The following is a 27,506-nucleotide window of genomic DNA, read 5'->3' as shown; positions in this document are numbered from 1 at the left end:
AAAAACATTGTTCTAGGTGAAGCACTGGGAAAACTGAAGAGCAAAGAGACGTGAAAGGTGCCATGTTTTGAATGAGACAGACAATGCGTGGAAATAATTTCCTCTGAATCAACACTGAATATATAAACAAATAAAAAAGGGAAATAAACCCAGTCATATCTTCTAGCTAGGCAACAACGTTTGCCTTTTTTTGTCAATTACTAAGACAAGGCATTATTTTTGCTTAAAATTTGAGAGACAAATCACATCAGTATCTGACCGGGTTATGAATCAGCCTCCCACTCTTGATTACTCTAAACATTTTCTCATTTCAGGGGCAAGAGCTTTAATTTTGGAAATACAGTGAGTACGTTAAGGCATAGCAAACACCTTCAATAAAGCAAGCCTTCAATCATCACCACTTCTTGTATAATGTGAGACCACATGGACCCTAATTAAAAAGGCAGGGCTAGAAAAGAGTTCTAGAAATAAGACTATTCAATATTCTCCAAACTATAATTCTTGATACAGGAATTTTCCACAATGGAGTGTTCACAAGCTATATTAACTACCTTTACCACTATTAAATGTTTTCTAGTCTCTCTCTTAACAATTTAAATCCATTACTTATCATCTAAACCCCAAGGATTGAAGAAGAATGTTCTATCTCCTCTTTTTTAGCATACATGAAGATTCATTTCATCTTCCTTCAGTGTTCCCAGTTATTCCAACTCTTTTTTCCTTCTTAATTCTGAAAATTTTTGATGATTCCCTCTAAATGTCCTCCAGCTACTCTAATTCCTTCTAAAGGATGCACAAAACTGGACACAGTACTCTAGCTGAGGCCAAACAGCACAACATCTTCCAGATGAGGAGACACTTGATGCATCCTGCGTAAGATTTGCTTGTCTTTACTGACTACATTAAAGTAAACCAAAACAGTCACTATATTAAGTATCAGATGCAGGAGTAAGGTATTCATTACAGTTGAATTACAAGAGATCCTTAGGCAGAAGTTTAGATTTAACCATGTTCTTGTGAAATGCTATAGATAGAAATCTGAATGTACCTTCCTAACAGGTCTCTCACCTATATAATTGCCACTAAAAACATTTCATACAGCCTGCAAAAAGCTCAACGGGAACTGGCACCCACTCAGCACTGATGATACTGCCTTAAGTTCCCAGAAACAATGGGTTTCTGAATGGGAGACAGACCCTCCAAAGACCCTTGTTTAAACAGGTACTCGCAGAACAGAAAGACAGGCTGAATGGAAAGCCCCTTCCCATTCAGCTCTAACTTCTGTCAAGTTTTATAATGTGCAAAATGTTTTCAGTGCAAGATGTGGTGCAGTTTCTCTGAAACATTTCTAAAATTCAGCTAGCCAGCACCAAGCTTATTGGACTTCTTGGGTTGTAGAATTCAACAGCTGATCTAGGAAATATCCAACCAGATTTAATCAGGTGTTGTGTTGACTCACGATGTTAAGGCTTTTATGTATCTGTTATTTGATTTGTGCCAGGAGGCACACTCAAGATGGCACACAAATATTAGCTCCAGTAGATTAACTGTTCTTGGTGATTTTTGTGTAATTTCTCCACCAGCTGAACTATGGCCACCAAAAAAACCCACAAACAACCAAAACATAATGAGACTATCCACTACGTATGTGGTAGACTTCAGTAGACTGTTGTTTGTCTTTTCACCAGCAGAACCAAATGTAGACCAGTTGGTGGAAGTATTCAATCCTCTATAAAGGACCAGATATCTTATCTCCCCGAAGTCACAGAAGATGTAGCTCAATATGTATCAAACCGAACTTGCAAGTTTCCATTAATCTGGTTACTGCCCAATGCAAACTCATGCAATGTGCAGGATTATCTTTATCCTACTGAGTAGCGTACCCAAGTACTGGTAAGGATCTTCTCAGATGATTCTTTGTCCTTTTCAAGGTACCACAGAAGATGAATTATTTTTTTTTTAGCATTACTATGTTTCTCCTTGGTGTTACCATATATCAGTAAAATCATGGATAAATATATGCAATATAGCTTGGATGAAATGGCATGGGAGGTTCAAGTGAAGATATGGCTTGATAGGGAGTTGAAAAGATGAGTGATTCACCTGAGGAGACTTTCCCCAAGATATCCTTAACTCTGAGAAGACTTGCATTCACTTCTTAAACAAGGAAAGCTTCATTCAGCATCATTCCCTTTACACGCTGGTAAGCACAGAAAAGGAATGAAAGGCACACAGTATTTTGGAATGTGCCTTATAACATAGAGCATCATGACCACCTAATGTGAAAGGCAGTCAAATAAGCAGCATGTCAGACTGATTGTTTCAGCCCAAGTTATGTTCATTTAATTCCTTGCATCTCTGAATAGCAGAGATGTCTTCAGCAAAGTACTGTATTTAATCTTAAAAATTTAGTATAAAATAAAAAGTTGTAACATGTTAACACTTAATCATATTAGTGTAGTTAGACACTTTGTTAAGCAAACAAAAAAATGCACAAGGAAAATATAAGATGAGAAGTTTTGTCACACTGCCATGAAGGGCTAGAAGCTGTTTTTCAGGAAGAAGTATGTCATAGGCATGGCCACAAAGATAAAGAAGTGTATGATTTTGCATGCATCACATACATATATAGTTGTATTAGTATTTATATGCACAATTATTCAAAACACTGTTCTGTAGCATGATCCAGAGAATGCAACCTCAAGAATAAGCCCTTCCTACTGACCACAATAACTGCTACGCGGCAGAGCATTCAGATATGACAAATTTTACAGACAGTAAACTTCAAAGGTGCCTAGACCCAAATGTCTTAGATGTAATTAACAGTATTAATATGACACAATATATATCATCTTAGAGCTGGATAATTAATAGAGGGAATTTATGATCATTAATGATTAAATATAGATTTAAATGCACCGGGCTACATTCTTCTATGGTCTCCCTTCCTCATCAACTCTGTTTTCACCTTCTTCAATTCCTATCATATCTCTCCTGCCATTCATCCATCCATCGTACTTTTTCACACTCTACCCAACTGCTTGCTTTCATTCTGTGCTTTGCTGTTCAACCACCCGGTTCTCTACATCTATTTCTTATCTTAAAATTGTCTGGTTACTTTACTCCAGCAACAGTCACACACTTATTAGCAAGTCCTCTTCCTGCTATAATTGCATTCCTACATATTATAACCAGGTATTTCACAAAACAGAGTGAAAAAGCATTTACTAGTGCAAATTTTGCACTATGTAATTAGAAATTAATGATTCGTTATTTCATTAAAACTATTTTCAAAGACCTTCCGCATTTGATGATACTTATTTAATGTCTTCAAGGTGACTACGCCCTTTGTAATGGGTACGAAGACGCTTATATAATGGAAGAAGTGCAAAAATCTTTTAAGTGTTAGCCCACACAGAACTCTAAAGAATATGTTTGGTTTCCAAACCCACCTTGAATGCCTGACAGTTCTATAGGCAGTGGGAAGTGAGTGCTTTGCTTTTGAATGTGATCTAGATCTGGACTTAGATGATGAATGATACTTGAATGGTGATCGAGATCTTGTCCGAGATCTTTTCTTGTGTTTTTTTCTTTTCTTTTCTTTTTCTTCATCCCTAGGAGGATCTTTGCTTTTGCTTGAAGGCCTTTCTGCTTGTTTAACTTCTAAAGTGGGTAAAGTTCTGACTGCAGTCACAGGACACGGTATACTATTGACACTCTGAAATCAAAGGCAAACAAAGAACAGTGTTCAGTTTTCAAAGCTGTGTGCAAATTTTTAATTTGAGAAATTCCTCTAAGTGTGGACAAGACATAAGCATCTCTAGTCCTTTATAATAAACAGAGGACTACATCTACCCCTGAGCATGCCACATACATGCACATTCTGGCAAAGAAACTTAAGATATCCTGCTTAGTAGTCTTGTCAATATACAATATAGTTTTTTTGCAGAAATTCTGGATAATGAGTACAACAGCAAGGAAAATAATAACTAACCATCACCTTACATTTTTTGACCCATGAAAGTGTGTGAGACATATATCCACCTAGTTGTGAAATCAATAACAAACTAACCTCCCACAAATGCTTTAAAACCTCACAGTGCTGCATCAGTATTATGTAAAGTGTGCGTAAGTAAGGCTGACATCTTCAAAAATGTGCATCTGGTAGTATTTAATGGAGGCCTATACAGTTCCCCAAAGATACATACACAAGCTGGGATATGCATGCTAAGACTGTCAGCTTAACTAGGACATAGTTCTGAAGTTTTCATCTTTAGTTTTTAGAAGAAATGTGTTCTAAAAAATGGGTACTATCAGATATCTTTTCATCTACTTATCCCTTTCATTTAAAAAAAGATAAACCTGAAAATACAATGAGGAACTACTGACATTTAAAGTTAAGTTTTAGTGTCACTTTCATCCCTGAACTGTGCTGTTTAGATTACAACCTCAAGGAAAACAGCAAAACTAATTAGTGCTGATAAAAATTATTTCTGTACTTTGCGAAATAAATGTTTTGCATGTAAAGGGTTGAGAAGATCACAAAAATTATTATCTCAAAGATAGAACAGGTCCATGCACAATTCATGCTCAGCGAGTAATTTTGGCTGCAGTCAGTCAAGCAAAACATACCATACTCTAAGAAATTTTCAAATCATCAGCTTGTACCTGAGAGAATTTTGCTCAATACCTTGTTTAGAACAATTCAAGTCAGGCGCTATAGATATGGTCCTCATTTCAAAGCCTGTCATTCCCCTAGCTGTCATTTCAAGGCAACTGGAGAAATCAGTTTCCCTCTGTCATAATTTCAGCTCCACCTCATCTGACACTTTCACCGTTTGATACAAGGAAGCTTACCGTGATCAGAATAAGAAGTAACACATTAAAAACTGAAATTACCAAATTAGAAACAGGTGATCTTTTCCTCTCTTTTTACCCTTCTCCTACTGTGAATATGTCAAGGCAATAATCGACCACATTTGAATAATCGGAAATCCAGCTTTGCTTCAAGTTAGAGAGCCATGACACTTTTCTGAGCTTTAACGGATAACTGCTATCACAGTATTTACAAAAGTATTTACAAAAATAGCAATAAAGCAGCACTAAAGTAGTTTGCTTCAAGGATTATAAACATTTTACAGCATGATAATTTGAGTGACTGGTTTACCAGATGCCCATTTCCAATTTCACTAACTTCACAGTCCACATGTAATTGCAGACACCTCATCTCCAGACTTCAGAGTTTCCTAAGAGACCACCACAGCCGACTTTTGTTCCTTGACAATGTTATTCATTTCTTTATACAGTGTCTTAGTCTTCACTTTGAACATTACTGAATACGTAATAGACCAGTTTGCCTTGAAGTAGACACCTCTAATAGCTTGAAACGAAATAGCTGTAGGCAAAGTAGAGTTAAGAGGAAAAGGAGAGAGAAGAAAAAACCAACTGTTTTCAGCACCCCAGTTCGTTTGGCCACATCAAACACAAGCTATCATAACACTGCCAAAAAGGATGTTAATAAATGAATGACACATTCACTTTTAGCTAACACATAGAGATTCTCTCAGCAATCAGAACAAAGAACGCCAAAATGCTAAGCACCCCTAAATATCCACCAAAAGCACTGGATGCTGAAAACATGGGCTCTCCTTGACTTTCAGGATACTTACACTAAAGAGTGACAGTGTTGTCCAGATATCTCTGAGAAAAGCACAGCTGCAGGCTGGCTGGCTGTAGATTCAGTCACCACTGCTTCAGGTTACTAAAGAATCATGTTTGGAAAGCCATACAGATGTAACTTTAGCTACCCTCAGGTGAATTCACAGGTTCTGGAGTGCAGGACAACGGCTAACACACAGGGAGAAGTCACCTACCCGTCCAAACCTATGCAACGCATCACTGTGACCAGGAGCTCTGGTGATACTTGTCAGGTCACAACGGCATGATCAACTGTGAACAAACATGCTGATTCCCTCAGTGGCAACTCTGGTTGCCTTCAAGAAAAAAGTCATGAGCAAAGTGACCCAATTTACCATCAGAGCAGAACATAGAGCTCAGTGAAAGAACTTAACGTCAGCAAGTTGCCAAGCCGCAAAGAAAATTTCTAGGTGTATAAATAATGCTGCTGAATAAAAATATTTGGAAAAAAAGAAACTGTTAGCCTCTGTCAAATAGAAGAAGCTGTCACTGGTTTGTGTTTTTACTAGTGAAAGTTGATCCAGGCAAACTAAGGTAATGGGAACTAAAATTGGAGGAACAAGTGCAGGAAAAAAGTATCAAAGCAAGCACAGATACTGGGAGATTATTAAGCATTTCCGACAGGCAGAAAAGCTCTGTTTTACTGACCAGGCTCTGCAAATCTGCAGGCCAGTAGCACACCGTTTTGGAAAGCGCAGCAACAAACTGGTTACCTGATGAATTTTATTATGAATCTCCAGGGATGAGAGATTTAAACTTTTTCAGATCTCTTCTAAGAGGTTACACTGCAAACATTCAGGTAGCATTCATTTGATCTCACTTTATCCATTTTGGGTAACAGCACATTTCTTTGGCCCTTATTAAACACTACAGTGTCAGACAGTTTCACTGGCAGAGTTGTTCTTCAGCATTTTATTTGCACGACTGAAGAAAATCTGACTAAAATAACACTTCCTACAGTAAACACTTGGTACAAAGAAATGTTTCAGATATACCTTCTTGGAAAACAAAGAAGATTCAGTAACCCTTGTTTAGCAGTTAGGAAAGAGCTCTGTATCAGGAAGACTTTATAGCTATACGAGAACAGAAACGAGCACTTCAGTTAATTACAAGACATTTGCATATTTGCAGTATTCATAAGACCAGAACACACATTAGTTATTCTGGGGTTATGCTACTTAATCAATACACAAAGCCAACATTAGAAGTGAACCAAAAGGTGCTTATTGCAACAGAACAAAACACTACCATTGTTCCTGATACAAGCAAAATCAACTGCTAAAGAACATTATCAATAATGTTACTACTACCACTTTTACAACTGGCTAATACTACTTCTGTTCTGAACAGCTGAGTTTTGCAGTAATTTGAACCCTGTGTTAGATCAAAATTGGAAACAGTGAGGAATGTCAGATCTGTGAAGAGTTAATCAACAATTTTCTTACTTCAATAAAACCTTAAAATACTCCAGATTCTTTTCTACCACTGTACCTTGTTTACCGCAGGTTCCCCAAAGCTTATGGTGAAGTATTCCCTGATTGAGAATTAATAAACAACTGTCTACCAGCAATGGAAGCACATGATTGTTCTCTGCATCAAAGCAAGCAGTTACTGCTTTTAGAAGAGTTTGTCAGTCTTAGCCTCAATAAATTGGCCAAAATGATTAAATAGAAGTGGTAAAACATTTCCTATAGAACAAGTTCCTATAGAACAGATGAAATACTCAATACTCGAAGACTCAACCGTTTCATCAGGGTTTAGCTACTGCACTGAAACACAGCTATTAGCAGTACACTGACTGTGATAAGTTCTTCAAAACCAGACAGAATTTGCATTCTCAATTTTGAAGGGCCAACTGTAAAGAAATCAGTGGCTGTGAATCTGTTTGCTGTATGGATCAATAAGCCTTTGTATCTTGAGTACTTTGAAGACTAAAAATCAAGGCACAGAACATTCTTAGCTGCCTCACCTATCTTAATTAAGATGGCAGTTCCTGATATTTACCTTTTTTCCTCCTGTTAAATTTTAATTAAAGTATTTACAGTATGAGGAATTACAACACTCATGTAGTTTTTGATAGTAGGGTTCTTGCAATAAAAAGAAGTTCCAAATGCCAGCAAGTTATCCACCCCCCAAATACCACATTAGTATGTGACACTTTGTTTGGTGTTTTTATCTGTCCTTTTGAAAAAGCAAGATAAGGGAAATTTAAACACACACACTCCCCCTTCCATGCTAAACAGAAGATATAGACACCTATATTCTGGGGGGGGGGAAAAAAAAAAAAAAAAAAAAAAAAAAGAAGTAAAGAAAGAAATGAATGGCCCTAAAATATTCTAAAGCATTTTTCCTTTAAATTCTTATTGAACAGTTTCCATTAGACAATTAATTTTGCTCACAAATTAACATTAAGAAAATATGCAAACATAAAATTATGTTACGCATTAATATTCCAAAGAGGCATGCAGTAATATCTACAGTCCATTGCTAAAAAAAGTAGGATCAACTACAGTAGCATGAAAGATGTACACTATCTATAGTTGTGGATAATGCTGTTATGCTTGGCAAAACTTGAATGGCATCTTATTTTTAAACATGGCACACTTCTGTTTTACTCATAAACAGACTGCTTTCCACACACACAAAAAGAAGAAAATTGTTACATACAGGACAACAGTAAGGACAAGCTATCTAAAGAAACAAATGATAAAACAGGGCTTCAAAACAGGGAAGATGAAAGAACCAAAAGAAGTTAAGTTTTGCTTTGTACTATAGAATCTTTATATTCAGAGACACAACAGCAGATGACATTTGGGACAAGCCATTAAAATAGAGTTACTTTCAAATCATGAGCTTGTCTGTTTTTGCAGCAGTATGATAGTGGATTTCTCTCCTTGTTTAAATCAGATACTAAGGTTTATACAGGTAACAGTTTGGGTATAACCAACTGTCTTTTACATGCATATCAAAGTACTATCACCCCTAAAACATTTCTGACATAGGATAAAATATGAGAGATTAGCAGAATAATCCATATTAGAAACCCATCAGACACGCTATTAGTTAAATCATGTCCTGTAGACAAAAGTCAGATGGTACTACACTTGCAGAACACCTATCACTACATCAAGTAACTTCTCTGAAGAAGTTAAAAACACTGTGCCTTGTCTAGCCAGCCAACGGTGCTGGCCCCTTCTCCTATTTCTGTCAGGTATTACCAGAACCAGTAGATTCTGGGAGACACTTTATCAATTAAATTACTTTAATGGTTACCTACAACCAATTTCTTTGACAAAGAATGCAGGTCTGCAGTCCTTCCTTTCACAAGGACAGCACAGGGGACTTTACCTACACAAATTTTATTTACCAAAACTTTTTGCTGGAAGGAATGATTCAGCAGCTTAGATTTTCCCTCTGCAAGACTCCTATAACCTGCTACTATTATCAACCACTGTTAACAAAAACATTAAGCAAGTGTTCACCAGCTAGACACTGAACCATGCCAGTTTTCTCCTGTGAGGCTTGGCTGCACACAGATGGAGAACCACAGCTCCATAAGAGATTCTTTTCCTTTCTCTTTTTCAACCTTTTGCTCCCAGATGCACTTAAGAACAATACTGCTCAGATGGTCAGGGTTAGGGATTATCAAGAGTTTTGAACCAGCACATTCAGACAAACGACATTTTAACCCCTAAAAAAGATGGCAAAAACGTTACAAGCCTGCTATACCAAGTGTACTGTACCAAGGCCTACTACCAAGGGTGACACCTATATTCAGAATTCAACTCGTACCAATAGCCAACTTATGTGCTTTATTAAGCTGAAAAATAAAAATAAACATAATAATACTTTTTAAAAAGTAAACCAAAACAAAACAAACGTACCATCTTAACGTGAGCTCTCCCAATGTCTAATCTACTTAATTCAGTTTTTGATAAATACATATAGGAACATGCACAACTAGCCTTTATTCTACTTTATATATAAATACGTCATTTTAATTTTTTAAATTTAAATTAATTTTAATAATTTTGGATAAGGTTTGCATTTCAGATTACAAAACACCTTACTATATTTGTTCAGAAATAAAAAAGCATTTCAATGCAACACTCCAGACAACCTGGCATACTCCAGCTCTGCGTATCTAGAACTGCAGTTGTTAAAGCTACAGGTTGTTACTTGTTGTAGGACAAAGAACCTATGTTCACTGCAGAATGATTGCAACATCTCTTTACTGACACTACCTGACAGATATGCCAATTGGCTTGATTTTCTTGTTACAAAAGTGTCTACATGAAATATATATGTAAACACAAGAAGTGAGATGCCACCCAGTTATAGTTTACCACTGTCCTCAAAAAGGGCAAAGACTTCACTAGCTACAATGTTACTGGAAGCTGATCAGTTTTGGAAACCGAGCTAAGCTACATGTTTTCCAAGTACTGGTTTGAGGAAGTATTACGCTTAACTGCAGTGTTGTAATGCATGCAAGAATGGTGGGGAGCCATTTGTGAAAAGCTATGCTGCTTCATTGCTCAAGCTCATTTTTCAGCCTTTTCCTGTTGCTTGATTTCACTTTAAGGAAAAACAGGAAACCCTATAAAAGAAATAATTCAGCTATGGAAAAGTAGATCTAACTATTTTTAAGAATCAGCTGAAGTCAAAAAAGCTTAAAAGCACTATGTTCTGTGGTATCAACTGTCCTTTACATGCAGTTAGCAGAATCAATTTTGTTCAAAGGTATAATGTATGCTCAGTACCAGCATTTCTTTCAAGAATACTAGGTATCAGGAAAATCTGACAGCGGTCAAAAAAGCTTTGCTCATTTAATGCATTTCTACATGTGTGGTAAGCAGGTTTTCAGCACAAATGTACACTGTGTATACACATAAATAGTATTACTAGTTTTTATACAGTTACTAGGCAGGGGCAATCTCATGGCAATTATGCATCTCCCATGGACATCCATAGAGTTGGGTTGTTCAGCCTGGAGAAGAGAAGGCTCCGAGGAGACCTTACAGCAGCCTGCCAGTACCTAGAGGGGGCCTGCAGGAAAGGTGGAGAGGGACTTTTTACAAGGGCATGTAGTGACAGGGAAAGGGGGTAATGGCTTTAAACTGAAAGAGGGTGGATTTAGATTAGATATTAGGAATAAATTATTACTGTGAGGGTGGTGAGACACTGGAACAGGTTGCTCAGAGAAATTGTGGATGCTCCATCCCTGGCAGTGTTCAAGGCCAGGTTGGATGGGGCTTTGAGCAACCTGGTCTAGTGGAAGGTGTCCCTGCTTATGGCGGGGGGGGTTTGAAACTAGATGATCTTTAAGGTCCCTTCCAACCCAAACCATTCTATGATAACACTCATCTGCTCTTCTGAAAAAGAGTCAGCTGTTACTGAAGAGTTACTGGTTATTTCAGGCATTCTCTTAAAGAAAAATATCAAAAGAACCTCAGCTTAGAAATACCACGTCCTTGACAAATCCCCTTGAGAAGGAAAGCAGAACTGCAAGTCTGGGGAGTTTTGCATTGTCATTGCCTCTTTGCATTCACTCTTCAATATACAACTGAAAAAAGTACTGAACATTTGTGCCAGTCAGGGAAAATTTGTTAGCAGTAGCAACAAGAATCCCAAACAGGATCTCTTTTGGGATGTGACCACACTCAATTTGCATATCTGCTACTCTATGCTGATATGGATCACCTAAACTGCAGGTATGTCTTTCAGTTGTTCTTCTGAAAGCCTTCTGAGGTGCAATCCATGATTTATTTGGAAAAATCAAGAACTGGGCAATGATTACTTGTTAGGTACTGGAATTCTTTCTGTGGGAAAGGAAATGATGGAAAGCCATGTCATTCACTCTTGTAACCAGTCTGTCACAATCAATATCTGAAATTTTCTATCAGTATCTAGAGATGAAGTTTTGCTTGATTAGTGCAACCAAGAGTGATTTATTGGCTTTTCTAGAAGCAATGTAATTCCAAACTCAGGAAACTGAGGTTCTACTTCCCAACAATATTTGTATTTGCAATGTGCATGGAAGGTCTGACTGCAGCATATACAGACAAACACAGGAATTTCCATCAGGCTTGTGAAGGATCCTACAACAATACCCCAAGCTGCATAAAATTCCGGCTCTATTTAGGTTAAGTTTCAGGAAACTACACAGTCTACAGCAAATCCCATTCCTACTTTTCCCCCACAGCTGTTTACAGCTATTGCAGTGAAGATGTGAGTCTAAGGTGACTTTGTTGAAAATGGATTTTGACAGCTTTTCTTCGATTAAGAAGAGATTGCCTGGACTTGTTGGAAGTGTCCGTACAGGTGCTGGAAACACAGACTCCCCCGTCTTTTAGCAAGCATGCATCAGATCGCACTGAATTGGGATGTGCTTATCATAAAATGATGCTTAGGCTGAATAAAAACGAGTGACACTCCTGAAAGTAAAATTATCATTTTTTAAGCTAGGACAAGCACTACACTGGCAGAAAGAGAAAGTGGCTCAGTGAAAAAGCTGGAACAAGGGGAAAAGAAAAAAACAGAACAGAAACCAAGAAGGAAAATAGCCTATTGTCCTCTGTGGATGAAGTTAAGCAATTAGGAACTTAAATGGAAAATACACAACATAAATGGGAAAGTGACTCTTTGATAGAGAACATAGCTCTGCTGCCAAAACCTGCAGATGGAGAGAAAAGATTCAGGATAGCGCTATGATGCATGAACAAATCAATACCTGAAGGATTTTCCTATACAATAAATTCAAATCCCTCATTTAGGCTTTTAAAATCATAGTTCTTTTATTGAAATCAGAAAGGGTTTATGTGAAACACATTATTTCTTAGCTATTTTAAACAGCATTTTCTGTTTATTAGTAGGAAAAAAGCAGATATGTGGCTTTGATCAATAAAGGTTTTTAGAGTTTCGTTTTATATTTCATTACCGAAGTTTCATTACTAAAGTCTTTTGGCCCAAGATTCTTCTTTAACCTGGCCTACTCAAAAATTCTAAGTCTTAAAACTGACTTCTAGAGGGTCTGCCTAGAAAGGGATTTTTATTATAACTACTCATCAACAGACTGACTAGTAATGGTTCTGTTTGCTGCAGAAGATAATGCCAACTAGATGATTAGCTGTTACTTCTGCATGATAAATCCTCTTTTTCCTCTTTGTGATAAACTCTAGTAATCCAAACTATGGCTATGAGAAAATGGCCAAACATCCAAATGGCAAGGGAACTTACTAGCAATCTTATTGTGTTCCTAAAACCTAATAATAAGTCATCAGCGATATTCAGGTTACATTCAGATTTGGCCTAAGAGTGCAGTATCATGATGACCTACTCCAAACAGCTTCTGAAAGCCCTCAAATTGACATTACCCTAGTATTATCTATTGTGGTTGACCATCCAAACAGTGAAAATGGGTGCAAATGGACAAGAGAATTACAAGGCAGAAAAAAGATGGAAAGCAGTCTGCCTCTGCCACATGACTATTTCCTAGTAGTTTTCTAAAAGAAGCAGAAGATTTGAATTTCTAACACAACTATCACAAACTGTTCTTTGAAAGAAGTGCAGGAATACTACCACTCCAAATTGATTTGCTACAGAAAGATACTTGCTTCTCCAAAATAAAGAGCTTCTGCTGAACAAACCCAATGGATTAGGTCATTTCATGATCAAGTAGGCAAACGCAGTGTGTCTACTTCCAGTTCTCTGGAAGACAGCTAGCAGAGTAATTAGTCCCCCCAGTTATTTCACTGTGAGTTTTTTGGTTTGACTCTTCATTGACTATGCTTAGTGAATAACATACATACATGTATTTATTTGAATTTTGTGCCACTATCTATAAACTTAGTTTTATTTTTAAAATCATATCTTTATAATAACACAAAATCTTTTATAACTCCCATACTAAACTTGGGTCTAAAAGAGAAAGAAGAACATCCTAGCATTCTAAGCTTTTAAGGAGTTTACATGAAATACTCAACTAATACAAAGATGATGAAGAGCAACCATTATATAGCCTCGTTTTCTCCCACCTATGTATTTGTTTCTTGATTAAGGATGTCCCACCTAGAAACCTTAAATCGCAAACATCAGTTCACTGCTCATCTCAAGTTTCATGCCAGTAAATTAATAAAAATCAAACAACAAAACCCAGCAGAACAGGTGCAAAATAAGTGTTAAAGTAAGCTCAATTGCCTGTGAACTGTTTCTGAACTTGAAGATGTCTAGTCACATCAAAATACACATTAAATAAGTAAATATCACAACAGATACCCAAATACTCCTGAAAGGTAAGCATTCTAATTCATGGACAACTAGTACAGAGTAAACTTGCAAGCTCATTCTCCCTTCTGTAACTGGCTAACTGACCTCTGAACTATGCACCATATTTCTCTACCAGTTCTTTAATGACAAATGAGAGACATATGTAAGATAACTGAAAAATATTAACAGTGCTTAAAATTCAAGTTTCTCCCCATTTAGAAAAGCTTCTATCTCTTCAGTCAACTTCATAACATACTGTCAGGTTCACGCTCTATAGGTAAGTTTTCTGCTAGCTTTATGGTAAAGAGAAATTTATTTCCTGCTTACCTCATTATTGAAGGAATTCTCTTCAATTTTCTCAGTTTCTGCCTCTGCCAGAGGGTTTTTCAGGGTCTGCAAGAACAGTGCAGCTTTCCTTTTGCGCTCTGCTTGTAGCTGCTTTTCTTTTGATTCTTTGGAGGCCTGTGCAAGCTTCTCTCTTGCTGCAGCTGCTAATCTATCCTCTAGTTTCTGCTTTGCTAAGAAAGACAATTTAAGCATAAAGTTTAGAGTGAGTCACACTTGGGGAGCTTAGGTTTCCTTGAGACACCCCCCCCCCCCAACACAACCAACCAAACAGCCCCTCCAAACATTCTCAAACCTTTCTAATACATCCATTGAAAGACATAATAAGGATGCATCAGCTTGAAATTATGAAATTCCAAGCATCTTAATTCATAGATAAATCATTTAATTGATGAAAAGCAGTACAGGTGAAGTAAAAATTTTTAAGCTTAAAGAAAATGACATGAAAATCCAATCCTGAAAATTCAGGATACTTGTCCTTTTCTATTTACAAAAGCTATCTAAAAAAGTAGCACTGTAAATCCACAAGCTTTTTCTTGTACCTGTTAAAGCAATGCAAACTCTCCACTTTGCTCTTTCCATAGATCTGTTCTTTACCTCACATTTTCCAGCCCTATTTACATATGTCTTAATGTTTACACAAAGGGCTGCTCCAGAAATTTTCAGAAACTGTTTCACCATTGTTACAACCAACAGTTATTGTTATGTGATTACAGAAAGAGAATAAGCCAATTTATTTAACTGTGTGCCTAATGGGTCTTTTTTCTAATTTTTTCATCTTACACTTCCACTTTTGTGTTCTACGCATATACGAGATGACCTTTTTTTGTTCAGTTGCACAGTTCTTCCAACACACAAATTTTTCCAAACATGCTTTACACTTCATTTTTATTATCATACAAAATATTTCATATTTGCTTTAGATATGTATCACCACAGCATACTTTGTGTTACTAAAGTTTACAAAGGAACTGCTACTTTGGAGAAAAAAAAACATTTTGAAAATGAAAAATTAAATTCCTGTGGCATACTCATAGTTGTAAGAAAAATATTAAGTTTTTAAGCTGGTAAACACTGACAGCATCTCCACTTTATTAAACACTCTCTGCTGTGAAACAGCCTTGGGGAGGAATGGGGGAAATTTGATCCCTTTAAAAGATCATTTAATTCAAATTCACACAGCATACCCTTCTGCCCTTACAGAAACACAGTAACAGGAAAAACCCATACAAAGACTTAATGGCATTGCATTATAAGAGTAACAAAACATCAACAAGGTGATACTAGTCTATATGGGAGTGCTATATAACTGAAAAATAGCTTGAAGCATTTCATTGTTCTCTGAACAAAATGAGAAACAGACATGCCTTTTTCTGGGCTCTGTTAATGCAATCTGGAAACTAGAAGTTTAGTGTTCTACTCCGAGGTTGTAATTGAAAAACAAAATAAAATTCAGAAAGATCATGCATCAGGGCAAAGTACTGAACTCCAGTGTGCTACAAGTTTGATTTTAGCTGAGCAACCAATGAAGATTTCATTCTTAACAATAAGCAGGAAACTATGGGAAAAGAAGAGATTCTGATTCCTGTTAACATGACATAGTGAAGATTCAAAATACCTAAAATGCCATACTTATTCACATGACAGTTTTGTAGTTTGCCTGACTACAAACTAGGACTCAGTCTTTCATTTTGCTTCCAGTGTAACATGGGATACCTTGTTTAGCTTCCAACTCCTCCTGTGTAAGTTGAGGTTTTTTCTCTTCAGCAGCAGTACAAGGAGCAGTAACAGCTGGAGTATGGTTTGAAGCACTATTAGCATTCTCTTGGCCTTCCTTGCCCTCTTCTTCCTCCTCATCACTGTCATCATCTAATTTAACACGGTTTTTCTCCAAAGGAAGAAGGTCATTTTCTTTGGCCTTGATTGCAAAGCTTATTGGAGCAAACGATGCTGTGAATGAATGGGTAAGATTTTACACATCATTAGACTACAGTACAAAGCATTTCTTGACTTTATCCATTACTCATGCAGACTACACCACAAAAAAAAGAAACCGGTATCATCCTTATGCTATACTAACTATTTTGGGGAAAAGGACAACACGATCTTTTTTGTTTGGTTGGTTGTGGTTTTTTTTTTGTTAAACAAATGTTGGAAACTTCATTTGCCCTGTAAAGATCTATCTCACGGTCTTTTTCCAATACTTCAGCAGCAGCAGGGAAAAAGAAAGGTACTCTAAACCATCTCAAGAATTACATTTCCTGAGATAAGATAAATAATTTCATATTCTGTCCCAAATAAATTTTAGTTTCAGTACTTCTTCTTCTCCCCAATGAACAATCTACTCTTCCAAGCTTAAGATGAAAACACTCTGTGCTCAGGCTCCTATCTGACACACTACAGTATGATATGGTCCCTCGTGTTTCCTTCACGCTAAATCGATGGTTTGCACAACAATAGCATTTGGCAGGCTCACAGAACAGAATTTAAAGACTTATGTCCATCTATATGAAAATTAATTACTTTGGGGAGTTAACAACATTTCATTACAGGAGATATAAATGCAAAAGCTAAGTACTTTTCCCCAAATGTCTTAGCTAGTGTTGCTGTAGCAAGATTGGTGGTCAACTATTCCTTTCAAGCAGCCCCAACTACTCCCACACAAAAGGACAGCATAACACGCTCATGCCAGCACACTGAAAGGAAAAAGAATGCCTGTAAAAAAATGGAATATCACAATGAAAAGGAAATTGTGGATCATTTCAAGCTAGGCTCTATTAATGCATCTTCAAAAAATATTAAGCATAGCTAATATCTAACTATATTTGAGTCCGAAATAATCCTTTTGCCTCACAGAATTTTCCTTGGAATGTTTTTTGAGAACCATTTTCTGAAAAAAAAAATAAATAAATACCGAATTAATCTCTAAACAATTTATCCAAAATGCAACTTGTAAGAATAAAGAATGGAATTTCTCACACATCTCAAGCAAAGCAACCTACTACCATATGGTCTGCTGCAATATTTATCTTTCTCAGAATGCCTTTTGCATATGTAGCCTATAAGATTCCCATTAGAGAAATTTAAATACAATAATGAAATTACATACCAAGGTTTATAAAATATAAGCTTTGCATCTTGTAATTCTGGGGTAAGAAAATAGGCTCAGAAATAAAGAACTCAAGAATTCCAGGAGAAGAGATATTATAATAGTGGTTTTCCAACTTTTTCATATGACAAAACAAATCCTAAAATGGGATTTTGCTGTCTCAGAGGCAGAAGAAAAATCTAGTGCGGATGTTATGTTTGTCTTGCAGCCAAGTACTGTATTTGGGTTACAAGAAAGCGGGATTTGTATCATATTAGAGGAAATGAAAATAAGTTTATAGGAATATGATTGTCATGAAATGACTCACTGGTTACATTCCATCATCTAAATTTGAGCAGATTATTATTATTAAACCATGGGCTCCAGTTTGCCATTTATTAATAACACAACGAGAAGAAATGATATAATTTTCTGTTGTATATTACACTCTCTTAATAGGGCATCTTTGAAGACAGGGAAGATTGCTTGTTTGCTGGGGAAGCTACTCAACCTGCCCGGAGAAGAAACTGCAGAGTATGGACAGCCAGACAACCATGGCAAGGAGCTTGGAGCTTGCAGCCCGTGGAGGGAAAGAAACCGCAGTGAGGAGCAGGAAGAGAGAAGAATTCCAAGGGACCACAGGGAGTACATAAACTTATCAGCAATTAAGAAAGCCACTAAGGTGGCAGGAAAGCAGTACCCATCCATGGGAACACAGGTCAAGAGTGGTTTTCCTGTTTTGTTTGGTTTTTTTTCAGTGGCTTTCAGTTCTAGTTAAAAGATTTACATTTCTAGTTTTTACTGAAAAGAAGAAATTTTAAGATATCTTTTCCCGATAGGCCAGGAAATCAGTTCCCAGATACAAATAATCACTTCTCTAACTCAGGACACTAATAGCGTGTTAGCTGACTTTGACGGGCTTCCAAGAGATCCTGCCATTTTGTCCCTCTGCTGCTATGACTACAAGAGGAAAAACATTCCACTTAGACATGAAAAGGGTCTTTTATTCCAGCATGAGTAATATCCAACACAGGAAGACTGAGCAACTGAGTAGTAAGCCTAGCATACTTCCTCCATATGTATGGTTGCGAACAAGACTACTGGTTTATTCAGAAGGAATAACTTCTTTCTTGCACAGAACTTATAACTGTCAAGTTTAAAATGACAAAAATAAGATTCTACTGAGGTCACCGATGAAAGCCTTCAACTTTGCACAAAACTGAAACAAAACAATTTATTCTGTCAGATCATAAATACCTGATAGTCTGATAAGAAAGAAATATGAAAGCAATCAAATTACTTATTTCAGTCCTATTTTGATGCTTCCAATGAAAATATTTTCTGCATGATGAAATTCTTTTCCCTACTTTCCCTCTGCCTCTCCCCCCTTTTTTCTTTAGTATATGCTAACAAATATTTTCAGGGCCAACAAATCATGCTAACATACCTTTTACCAATTTACCATCACTGACAGTTTTAGAAGGAGGAACATCCTTTTTATTTCCTGGAACTCCCTTAGCACTTGGCTCAGATGCATCTTCAGGGGCATGTTCATCTGTAAATTGAGTCTCACTTGGTGTATCACCGGCAGTATCTGCTGGAACATCTTCAGATGAAGATACTCCCTTTTCAAAAGAAATGTGCAAGCTTACTAACTGGGTAGTTCATGAAAAAATTAACGCAGTGTCTGTGGAGCTGCAATTTTGTCAGCCATTTCAAAAATCACATTATCAGCTAATCACATAACAGCTAATTTTACATCAATAAGTACTCATGACCAAAAGTTTGCTTCTTATAAATAATGCACTGCTTCATGTAAACCCATAGGCTGCAAAAACTATAGACCTACAGTAAGAACGTGTTGTTATTTAACAGCAAAGAAAATGTTCTTCAGCTGGTACACTGTTGCCAACAACTGTTTTAAAAATTATGTTTTTTAAAAGTAGACCCTAAAAGCATATACTTGTTTTCCAAAGTATATTCTTCTAGGTCTTGATCTCCAGGGTCCAGGAAAAAATCCATTAAAATTAATTCACAGCGACAGAATGAAAGCTTATGACATTTTTTCCTAATGTACAATTGCATGATAACTGCTTTGCAAAATCAAGTTTTACAGGGATCAACACAGGTTAATGTGTTTGATTTGTTCCAACATTTTGCTGAAGAACACTGGGCCTATCAATTGATACAGTACAGATGTGCTGAGAATTTTCAAAAGACTAAAGAATTACTGGTTCTACTATTACATGACCGACTCATTCAAAATTACCTCTAAACTCACCGTATAGAAATTTCAAGATGGATATTGTAGCAAATAAAAATATTTACATGGTGAGTCAGGTGATGACATTAAGTCATTTAACATTTAAATGAGCCTCTCTCAATAAATAGTTTGGCTGCTTTCCACTGGCTACTGGTAAGTATGCTTTGATGTTAAAATACCAGGTATTGAAGGGATCCTTTCATTGCTCTCTGCAGTCACTCCCTGACCAACAGAACTAATTTCTGAAAATCCTCAAAGGGGAAAAACACAAGGAAATCAAGGACTTCATCCCGTATTTACTGAAGCCAGTAGTACAATTTCTTATTAACTTTAATGGCCAAAAGGAGAACAATCAATTGCATTAGTTGCCTATACATACATTACTAAAGCATAAAGATAATATTGAAATCATTATTCTAAAAAATTAAAGAGAATAGCATTATCTACAAAACCATGCAGTAGCAAAATATGCATTGCTACACGTGACCTCAAGGGACTTAAACCAGTTTCTGCTTGCTTCTTAGCTGTACTCATTTGAACACTTAAAATGAATCCTTTATTGTTACACTTTGGTTAGTGTACAATTTCCCCCCAAAATAAATGTTAACAAGTCCTTATTAATTATGTAAGTATTATGAATTCAACCCACTGGTTTGCAAATAACAAATTCTAGAATAATAGCTATCATTTTGGTACAGGACAACTTTTCATTGTATTTAACAACTGAATAAGATCATGTTTACTGCAGCTTATCTTTAAAACTAGTGTTTGCAAAACATTTTTCACTATTAAAACAAAATATTAGACACAAGTGTTTCAAACAGCAACTAGTCATGAATTTCTTCATTTTCCACAAAGCGATTTTGAGGAGTTTACCCACAGGCCTACCTTCTTCAGTTTAAGGCTCCCCAATCTAAGCCTTGGGATGACAAATGACATAGGGCCTAAAAAAAAAATAGCTCTTTCCCATGAAAAGTTAACATCAGATAATGTATTTCTGATACTATTTGCAATTTTCTTTTCAGTAAGAGAACAATGTAATGAGATTAGCTAACATGAGAACAATTAAAAACAAGGATGCCAAGTCTGGGTATCACTTTCTAATAACATGGACTAGAAGCAGCAAAGTAGGAAACTGACGCAAGATTTTGAAGCTCAAATATTGTTTCAGTCAATCATGACAGGACTCTTCTATAACAAAACCTCCCTCAGAAAAAAGCATATCAGAAACATAGTCTAGCTACTGTGCTACTGTCCTATAAAGGACCATGAGCCATATGAGAATATACGGTTGTTAAAAAACTATACTTCACCTTTCTGACAACAGAACACTAATCCTAATCCTACAAAGCTCTAAACCTCCACAAAGCATTTACTCCCTCGTATAGAAAGGTGAAAGATTTTCAGGTTGCCATTTTATATTACAACCACACCGAGTGGCTGCTTATACTAAAAAACAAGAACTAAATATCACACCACCTTATGTATCCTTATTTAAATGCTATACAAAGCTAAAAAGCAACAACAAAAAAAAGCATTCCCATCCTTTGCTGAACAATTTCTCCAGAATTCAGTGTTCCATTTTTAAAAAGTCTCATCGCTACACAACAGATAAGCAAGTCCTTTTCTCACTTACATTGCATTTTTAATATATGTATATACAAACACATATGTACCTGACAGTTATCACTGCTCTCTTTTTGAAGGAAGAACTGTTTTTTAAATTCGTAATAAGCATTATACTGGTGCCACGGCTGCAGGAACTCAAATCTGTTAAAAGAAAACTGAGTATGTGAAAATGCACATGAACACAGTAAATACCAACAACGCTTTGCCATCTAATTTTCTCTAGCGAATGGAATGCTATTTGATGTTAGGAATCACTGTAACTTATACCTAAACTTCCAGAGGATACACATTCAGAGAATGCTTTCTAGAGATGTTTTTGTTAGGTTGGTTGTTTTGAGGATTTGGGCAACAATGATTTGGCATTACCTTTAAGTAGGTCTCTGAATTTCAATTAAAAAAAAAAAAAAAGATAGCACTTCTCTTCTTGAGACCCACATGTCCTGGTAATATATTTAAAAATGAAAACCTCAACTTCTATTTTAAAAGTTAAAATAACGTTTTCTCTTACCTGAGATCATTCTTGGCACGAACACTGGTTTCAAATTTTATCCCATTCCTAGCAACATACTCAGCTAGTTTATCAATAACAGGTTGAATATCTGGGGGTGGAGGTATAATGGCAACCACTGGAGCAATTGTGCTGAAAACATCAAAATACACCATTTTTATAAATAGAACATAAATATCTTTCAGACTCTTGCTTTAACAGAAAAAACATCACAGAGGTGTGTTCTCTGGGTTCATCATGCAGTTAAAATAACTTGATTTTGCATCATGCAAAAAATTCCTAGTAGCTGAGTAACAATAACCATGTACAATATCCAAGACCAAAGTGGAGGCAATAAAAGCTGTATAAACACTGGCGAATGATACTGAGGAATCACCAATAAGAGAACCCTCACTAAATACTTCATATTGAAGTGCAGGAAAGAGACCCCTCCAACCATCAAGCGAATCTGTATGTGGTACCTTGTAGATGTTGTGGTAGAAGTCAACCCACTGCTGCTATCAGTTGTTTCTGGGGGAGGTGGAGGTGTAGTACCGGGGGGTGGAGGTACTGTTGCTACTCCTGTAGCGCTTGATACAGTCACCCCTGCAGGCAACGCGTTGTAGTAGGTGGCAACATCTATTCCTGGAGGTGGAGGCGCGAGGCAATAGGTTCCATCAGGTAACATATAGTAACTATAATACATGGCTGCCACAGTTGCTATAAAAAGACATATTTAAGAACAATGTTGTAATTAGAAGAAAAACACCTAATAAAAAACCCAAACCATTATTGCATCAGAACAAATACTTTGAGAATCCAGATTCACACAACACACTAAGAAGTAGTACCTGATTTCTAGCGTAAAAAAAAAACAACCCAAAGAAAAAAAAGAACACTCCTACTGATGCACTTAGGATGAATAAGAAATATGTAGATTAAGGGACAGAATCAGAACGTACTGAAGGTCAGTTGGAAGCCGAATACGTATGAATAAAGAAGTGAACCAGAGAAGGCCTCTGGCAGTTTAACTCAGTTAAAACTATGTATGCGTTAAGAAAGAAATGCATATATATTCAAAACTAATGTCGAGAAATTAAACCACTAGCATCACTATATATATATTAAACTACTACATCGTTATACTTATAGACACACACCTACTTACTGAAACCTCAAAAAGTAGACAGATTTTGCAATTTAACACCAACACAATGAACAACCTATCTGAGCAAGTTTTCCACACTAGAGGCTTCTTCAATTCTAAATATTTATTTCTTGAGAGTGCAAAGGTTTATGGCTTGCTTGCTTTATTTCAGGACAGTATTTTATAATGCTTTAATTAGCTTAACACTTTTAAATGGCAGTTACTTCTTGTAAATCTAAAGCTTTTCTGCAGAAAGATGTATAAATAGAATGTATTCAGGTAAATTATTTCAAAAGGATTTACAGTAAGAGTTTACATTTCTGGAGGGAAAGTTTCATCGATGCATTAAATTATAATGAATTATCCTCTTAAAAGTTTCATAAACATTCCTGTGTGGCAGTATTTACTTTCTTCAAAGAATAAGTTATGTATAAGGAGAGCAGGATAAAGATCTGTTAAATTTTAAAGGCAAGGAGAAGAGTTGCAAACTTAACTTCTATTGCTACTAAATTATAATCTCCCAGTTGGCATCATACACATTCAGATTCAAGCCTGGCATGAAAGTAATCAGAAAACTGATGAGTATTATTCTATGGAGATACTTATTCTGATCGTAGTCTTTTCTTGGAATAACCAGTAATTTATCCACAGAAATCTTATTTCAGTTTTATTAAGATTCTCTTAAGGTACAGTTTTAAAATTACTTCCACGCATATTCTTCTCCATATATTTCACCCTGACAACACCTGTAATCCTTTGGGGGGTCCTGAACCTATAATGCATCAAAATCAACTCAGATCATTATGGTGATACTTACTTGCAACAACTTTACTAAAAAACCCAAAAAACTCCACCACCACCACCCTGAACTAATACTACTCATTACCTACAAATTTATAATATCATGAAACCCTACTGTAGTGAAGGCTGCAATATAAATTTTCTTGTATCTCAGTAGTGTCAAATGGTAAGTCCCATATATGAAAGGGTAAGTTTCATTTCTATATTTAAGGATCAAGGACTTTCAGAATTCTGAAATTTGGAAAGAATTAGAGGCACATAAACCCAATTAAGTTTGACTTCACCTTTTTGTGTATCAGAATTTGCAAAATTTGCAGGAGCTTTTTACAAGGCCTGCATTAAGCAGTTTCAAAGATAATGGAAAGCAGACACATCCAGAGAAGTTAAGATAATGTTGCTAAAAATTTCATAGCAAAGTTTATTCTTAAAAGAGGTTATAGACAGAAGAGTATTTACATTTATCAAGAAAAATCTAAGATTAAAGATTTAATAATAATTTGGAAATAGGAGGAAGTCTTAGTATTTCAGTGTCAGAAAAAGCATTTGAGCATACAGTTTTCCACATTACTTGTTTATTATTTAAATATATAATTGCTTTTGTTATTCTTTTGAGAAAAAAATAAAATAGGATTATCTACTCCTTTATTAAAGGATGCCCTCTGTAGCTATGGAACTTAAAAGTTAGTACTCCCTCTCAGGTATTGTAATGAGAAATATAATTTAAAAGATCAATTTCTGAGTCTTGCATATTCCTGAATTTTATTTTCTACATATAACATTGCACCAGTGCACAGAATAAGAGGTAAAAGGAAAAATTATAGGAATTGACTGTATAATAAAAGATTTATTTATTTACCATAAAACTACTTCCAACTTTAGAACAGAGTATTATACTAAAACCTGGTTTTATCACTTCAGTGGGATCCTTCCATTTACATGATTTTACCTTTGCAGATTTTTCTTAGTGTTAGACACTTCAGCAAAACCACTCAAAGTAGATTTACCATCTGCATTTTGCTTAATACAGTAAGCTTTTTTTAATGGGAATCTCATGAATGACTTTATAGGACAGTTTTATATTCAACAGTGAGGCATTCATTAGGCTTCATTAATAGAAATTGATGGAAGTTATCAAAAATCATTAAGGGTATTGTGCTAACCATACTCACAGACTGGAGACTTGGCCTCCCACCTGTCCACTCCCTCCACCCCACTTCAGCTTTTCCTAAGCAGCTAACAATTCCACAGATACTCAGTGGAAGAACGCCCTTTCAAATATTCAGGAGATTGAAAAAGAATAAGTACTAGTTACGAATTATCAGGTATGAAGCTAATGTACTTTCTTCCCACCAGCATCCACATACAATTCATCAAGACACACCACCAGCTGCCTAATCACAATGCACTTACAATCAGAAGAATATTCTGCTTGTGATGTCTGTACAGCTGCCCCATCTGTTGACTGTGCTGTAGACGAGTTATTATCTGATTGCGCTTTACGCACCAGTGCTGCAAGTGGATGATCAGGGTCTACTACCTTTAAAGGCTGAAAAAGTTTTGAGAATAGAAAAAAAGATTAAAATTTACAGTATGTATTCAAAGCATGATAGTGTCAATCTAATTTGGAAAGCAAATTTATCTAAGTTAATAGACATCAATAATATTGTCCAAACTCTGAAGTTACTGTTTTTGTAGCACTCACATCAGAATCAACTTCTTTTTTGAAAATTAGGGGAAAACAAAACAAAACAAAAAACACTTTACATTTAATGTGAACAGAAATCCATGACATTAAAAAAAAGTGGGTATTACTCTTACTCGTTGGGATAAGACACAGAACCTGACTTGTCTAAATATCAGTCAGCACCACTGCAATTCCTCTGAAAACCTCAAGTGTGTACAACCATCTGTCATTCCTATTATTATTCTATCACTGATCAAACTCAGAAAATAAAAATAACTAAAACACCCAGCAAAATTTACATTTAATGAGTAGTACATTCGGCTGAAATATTATTTGCTGAAACTATTACTTCCTGTCAACATTTTATCTACTAAAATCTAAAAAGAAAACATTCCCTCAGCTTATATACAGAAGGCATTAAATATCTTAATCTTTTCAGCTTCAATACAGGTTCTGCACGATAAATCCTTGAGTGATGCCCTCAATACCAGAGGGCATCAAAAATAGAAATATAATTCCTTCCAGATGGAAAAATAACAATTTACATACTAGAGAAAAGGTAATTTGAAAGTTTACCAAAACAGACTTAAATTACTAAGACAAAGTCTAGGGGGAAAAAAAACCAAAACCAACCACCTTTGTTAACAGAAGATCTTAACACCTGCATATTAGAATTTTTATGTCCACGAATCAGATGTTTTACATGATAGAAAGTAATTATAGTAGGATCAAGTACCTTCATGAGCTCTTCAAGTCTACTGCACTTTTTAGATGCAAAGAGACTCGGATGCAGATAATTTCCATCATCATCATCGTCGTCATCATCTTCTTCCTCAGATTTGACTCTCGAGTCTAAATAAAAGCAATGTCTGAATTTTATTTGGGTTTCCTATGGATTTGTATTGGGAAAGAAAGATGGTACAGGACAAGCATGCATTCTTAAGAAACTACCGTTTTCATAAATTTGCTGAAAAGCATAGATACAAGAAGATATTGCTGGCCATCAATAAAACTAAAACCTAAGTGCACAGACCAACTTTGCATTGGACTAAAGCTATACAAGTGTTTCAAAAAGCTCCAAGATCACAGCAGCTCTTGTATGTGAAAGTTTCCCAAAACCATCCTTTCTTTTAAAAATGTTCTCCAATTTAAGCAAAATTTTGAATCATCTCATCAATCTCAGCTGCAGGATAACAGCACTACCATTGCAGTGCACCAAAAAGATGTGGCTATTTTACCAAAAAAGACCAGTGGATGTTTCAATGATTCACATCCTGAAGCCATCCATTTGACAGGCAGGCAACAACTTACGTTTTTTCTCGTCCGCTTTATTTTCAGAAGGAGCAGCGTATCGTCCCTCTTTCATAGCCTTCTGAATGAATTTGTAGTAGGGATTGAGGTAGTGATCAAATCGTAAGAAGTCAAACTGGGAGTTGCGTGCTTGCTTGGCTTTTAGCATAATCTCAAATTGTGCTCCCTGCTTGCAGACAAAGTTTGCAGTTCGTTCTATAATCGCATGCATTTTTGCTGTTGGTGGCTGTGGGAGTAAAATAACATATATTTTTATTTTCATAAGCAGCTTGTAAAGTGTGTTAGAACTCCAGAGGGAATTAGAAAGAGCAGTAGTTCCCTGCCCCTGTTCTCAGCTTTCTCTAGCAACTCAGTTTCATAACCACTTCCAACTAGCGAAAGCGCATCAGCACTAAAAAAAAAACAGTCCCAATCTTCCCTAGCTGCTCATTCATTTCCTTTTGCAAGATCCTCTCCTTCCATCAGCACAACTATTTTTGCCATTGCACACCAAACTGAAGAGGGGAACAAATCCTGGTTGAGTTTGATTTAGCAGGAAAGTTATTTTAAGCCAAGTACACTCCATAGCCATATAGACACTTCTCCTGTCACAAGACAGGAGACAGATGTGTTTCCTGACACAGCAGTGCCAACTTAGAGTGGCCCTACCTTACAATACCTCAAGGTGCTCTGAAGGGTCAACATGTATGGTCTTCCTCCCAACAGCTGTCCTTTATTCTGTTATCACTGAATGTGCAAATATTGTTCCCTAACTATAACTATATATCCCTAACTTGTTACTGTGCACTT

At 36.2% G+C, this 27,506-nt stretch overlaps 1 protein-coding gene across 4 annotated transcripts in view; it reads right to left on the bottom strand.

Moving 5' to 3' along the window:
• The window catches only part of SFSWAP (splicing factor SWAP), a 49,690-nt gene that overhangs the window by 11,683 nt on the left and 10,501 nt on the right, over positions 1-27,506 (bottom strand). For all 4 annotated transcript variants that reach the window (XM_009928037.2, XM_069794924.1, XM_069794925.1 and 1 more), the window contains 10 exons: positions 26,718-26,943; positions 26,143-26,258; positions 25,133-25,268; positions 22,257-22,494; positions 21,796-21,927; positions 21,335-21,428; positions 18,843-19,020; positions 16,024-16,257; positions 14,290-14,480; positions 3,453-3,718 (listed from right to left, as the gene is read on the bottom strand). In XM_009928037.2, the coding sequence (XP_009926339.2) occupies positions 3,453-3,718; positions 14,290-14,480; positions 16,024-16,257; positions 18,843-19,020; positions 21,335-21,428; positions 21,796-21,927; positions 22,257-22,494; positions 25,133-25,268; positions 26,143-26,258; positions 26,718-26,943 (1,811 nt within the window). The remainder of the gene's footprint in view (positions 1-3,452; positions 3,719-14,289; positions 14,481-16,023; positions 16,258-18,842; positions 19,021-21,334; positions 21,429-21,795; positions 21,928-22,256; positions 22,495-25,132; positions 25,269-26,142; positions 26,259-26,717; positions 26,944-27,506) is intronic.

Source organism: Haliaeetus albicilla, chromosome 10 (genome assembly GCF_947461875.1).
Source record: "Haliaeetus albicilla chromosome 10, bHalAlb1.1, whole genome shotgun sequence".
Lineage (NCBI taxonomy): Eukaryota > Metazoa > Chordata > Aves > Accipitriformes > Accipitridae > Haliaeetus > Haliaeetus albicilla.
This window is presented reverse-complemented; position numbering and strand designations above follow the sequence as displayed.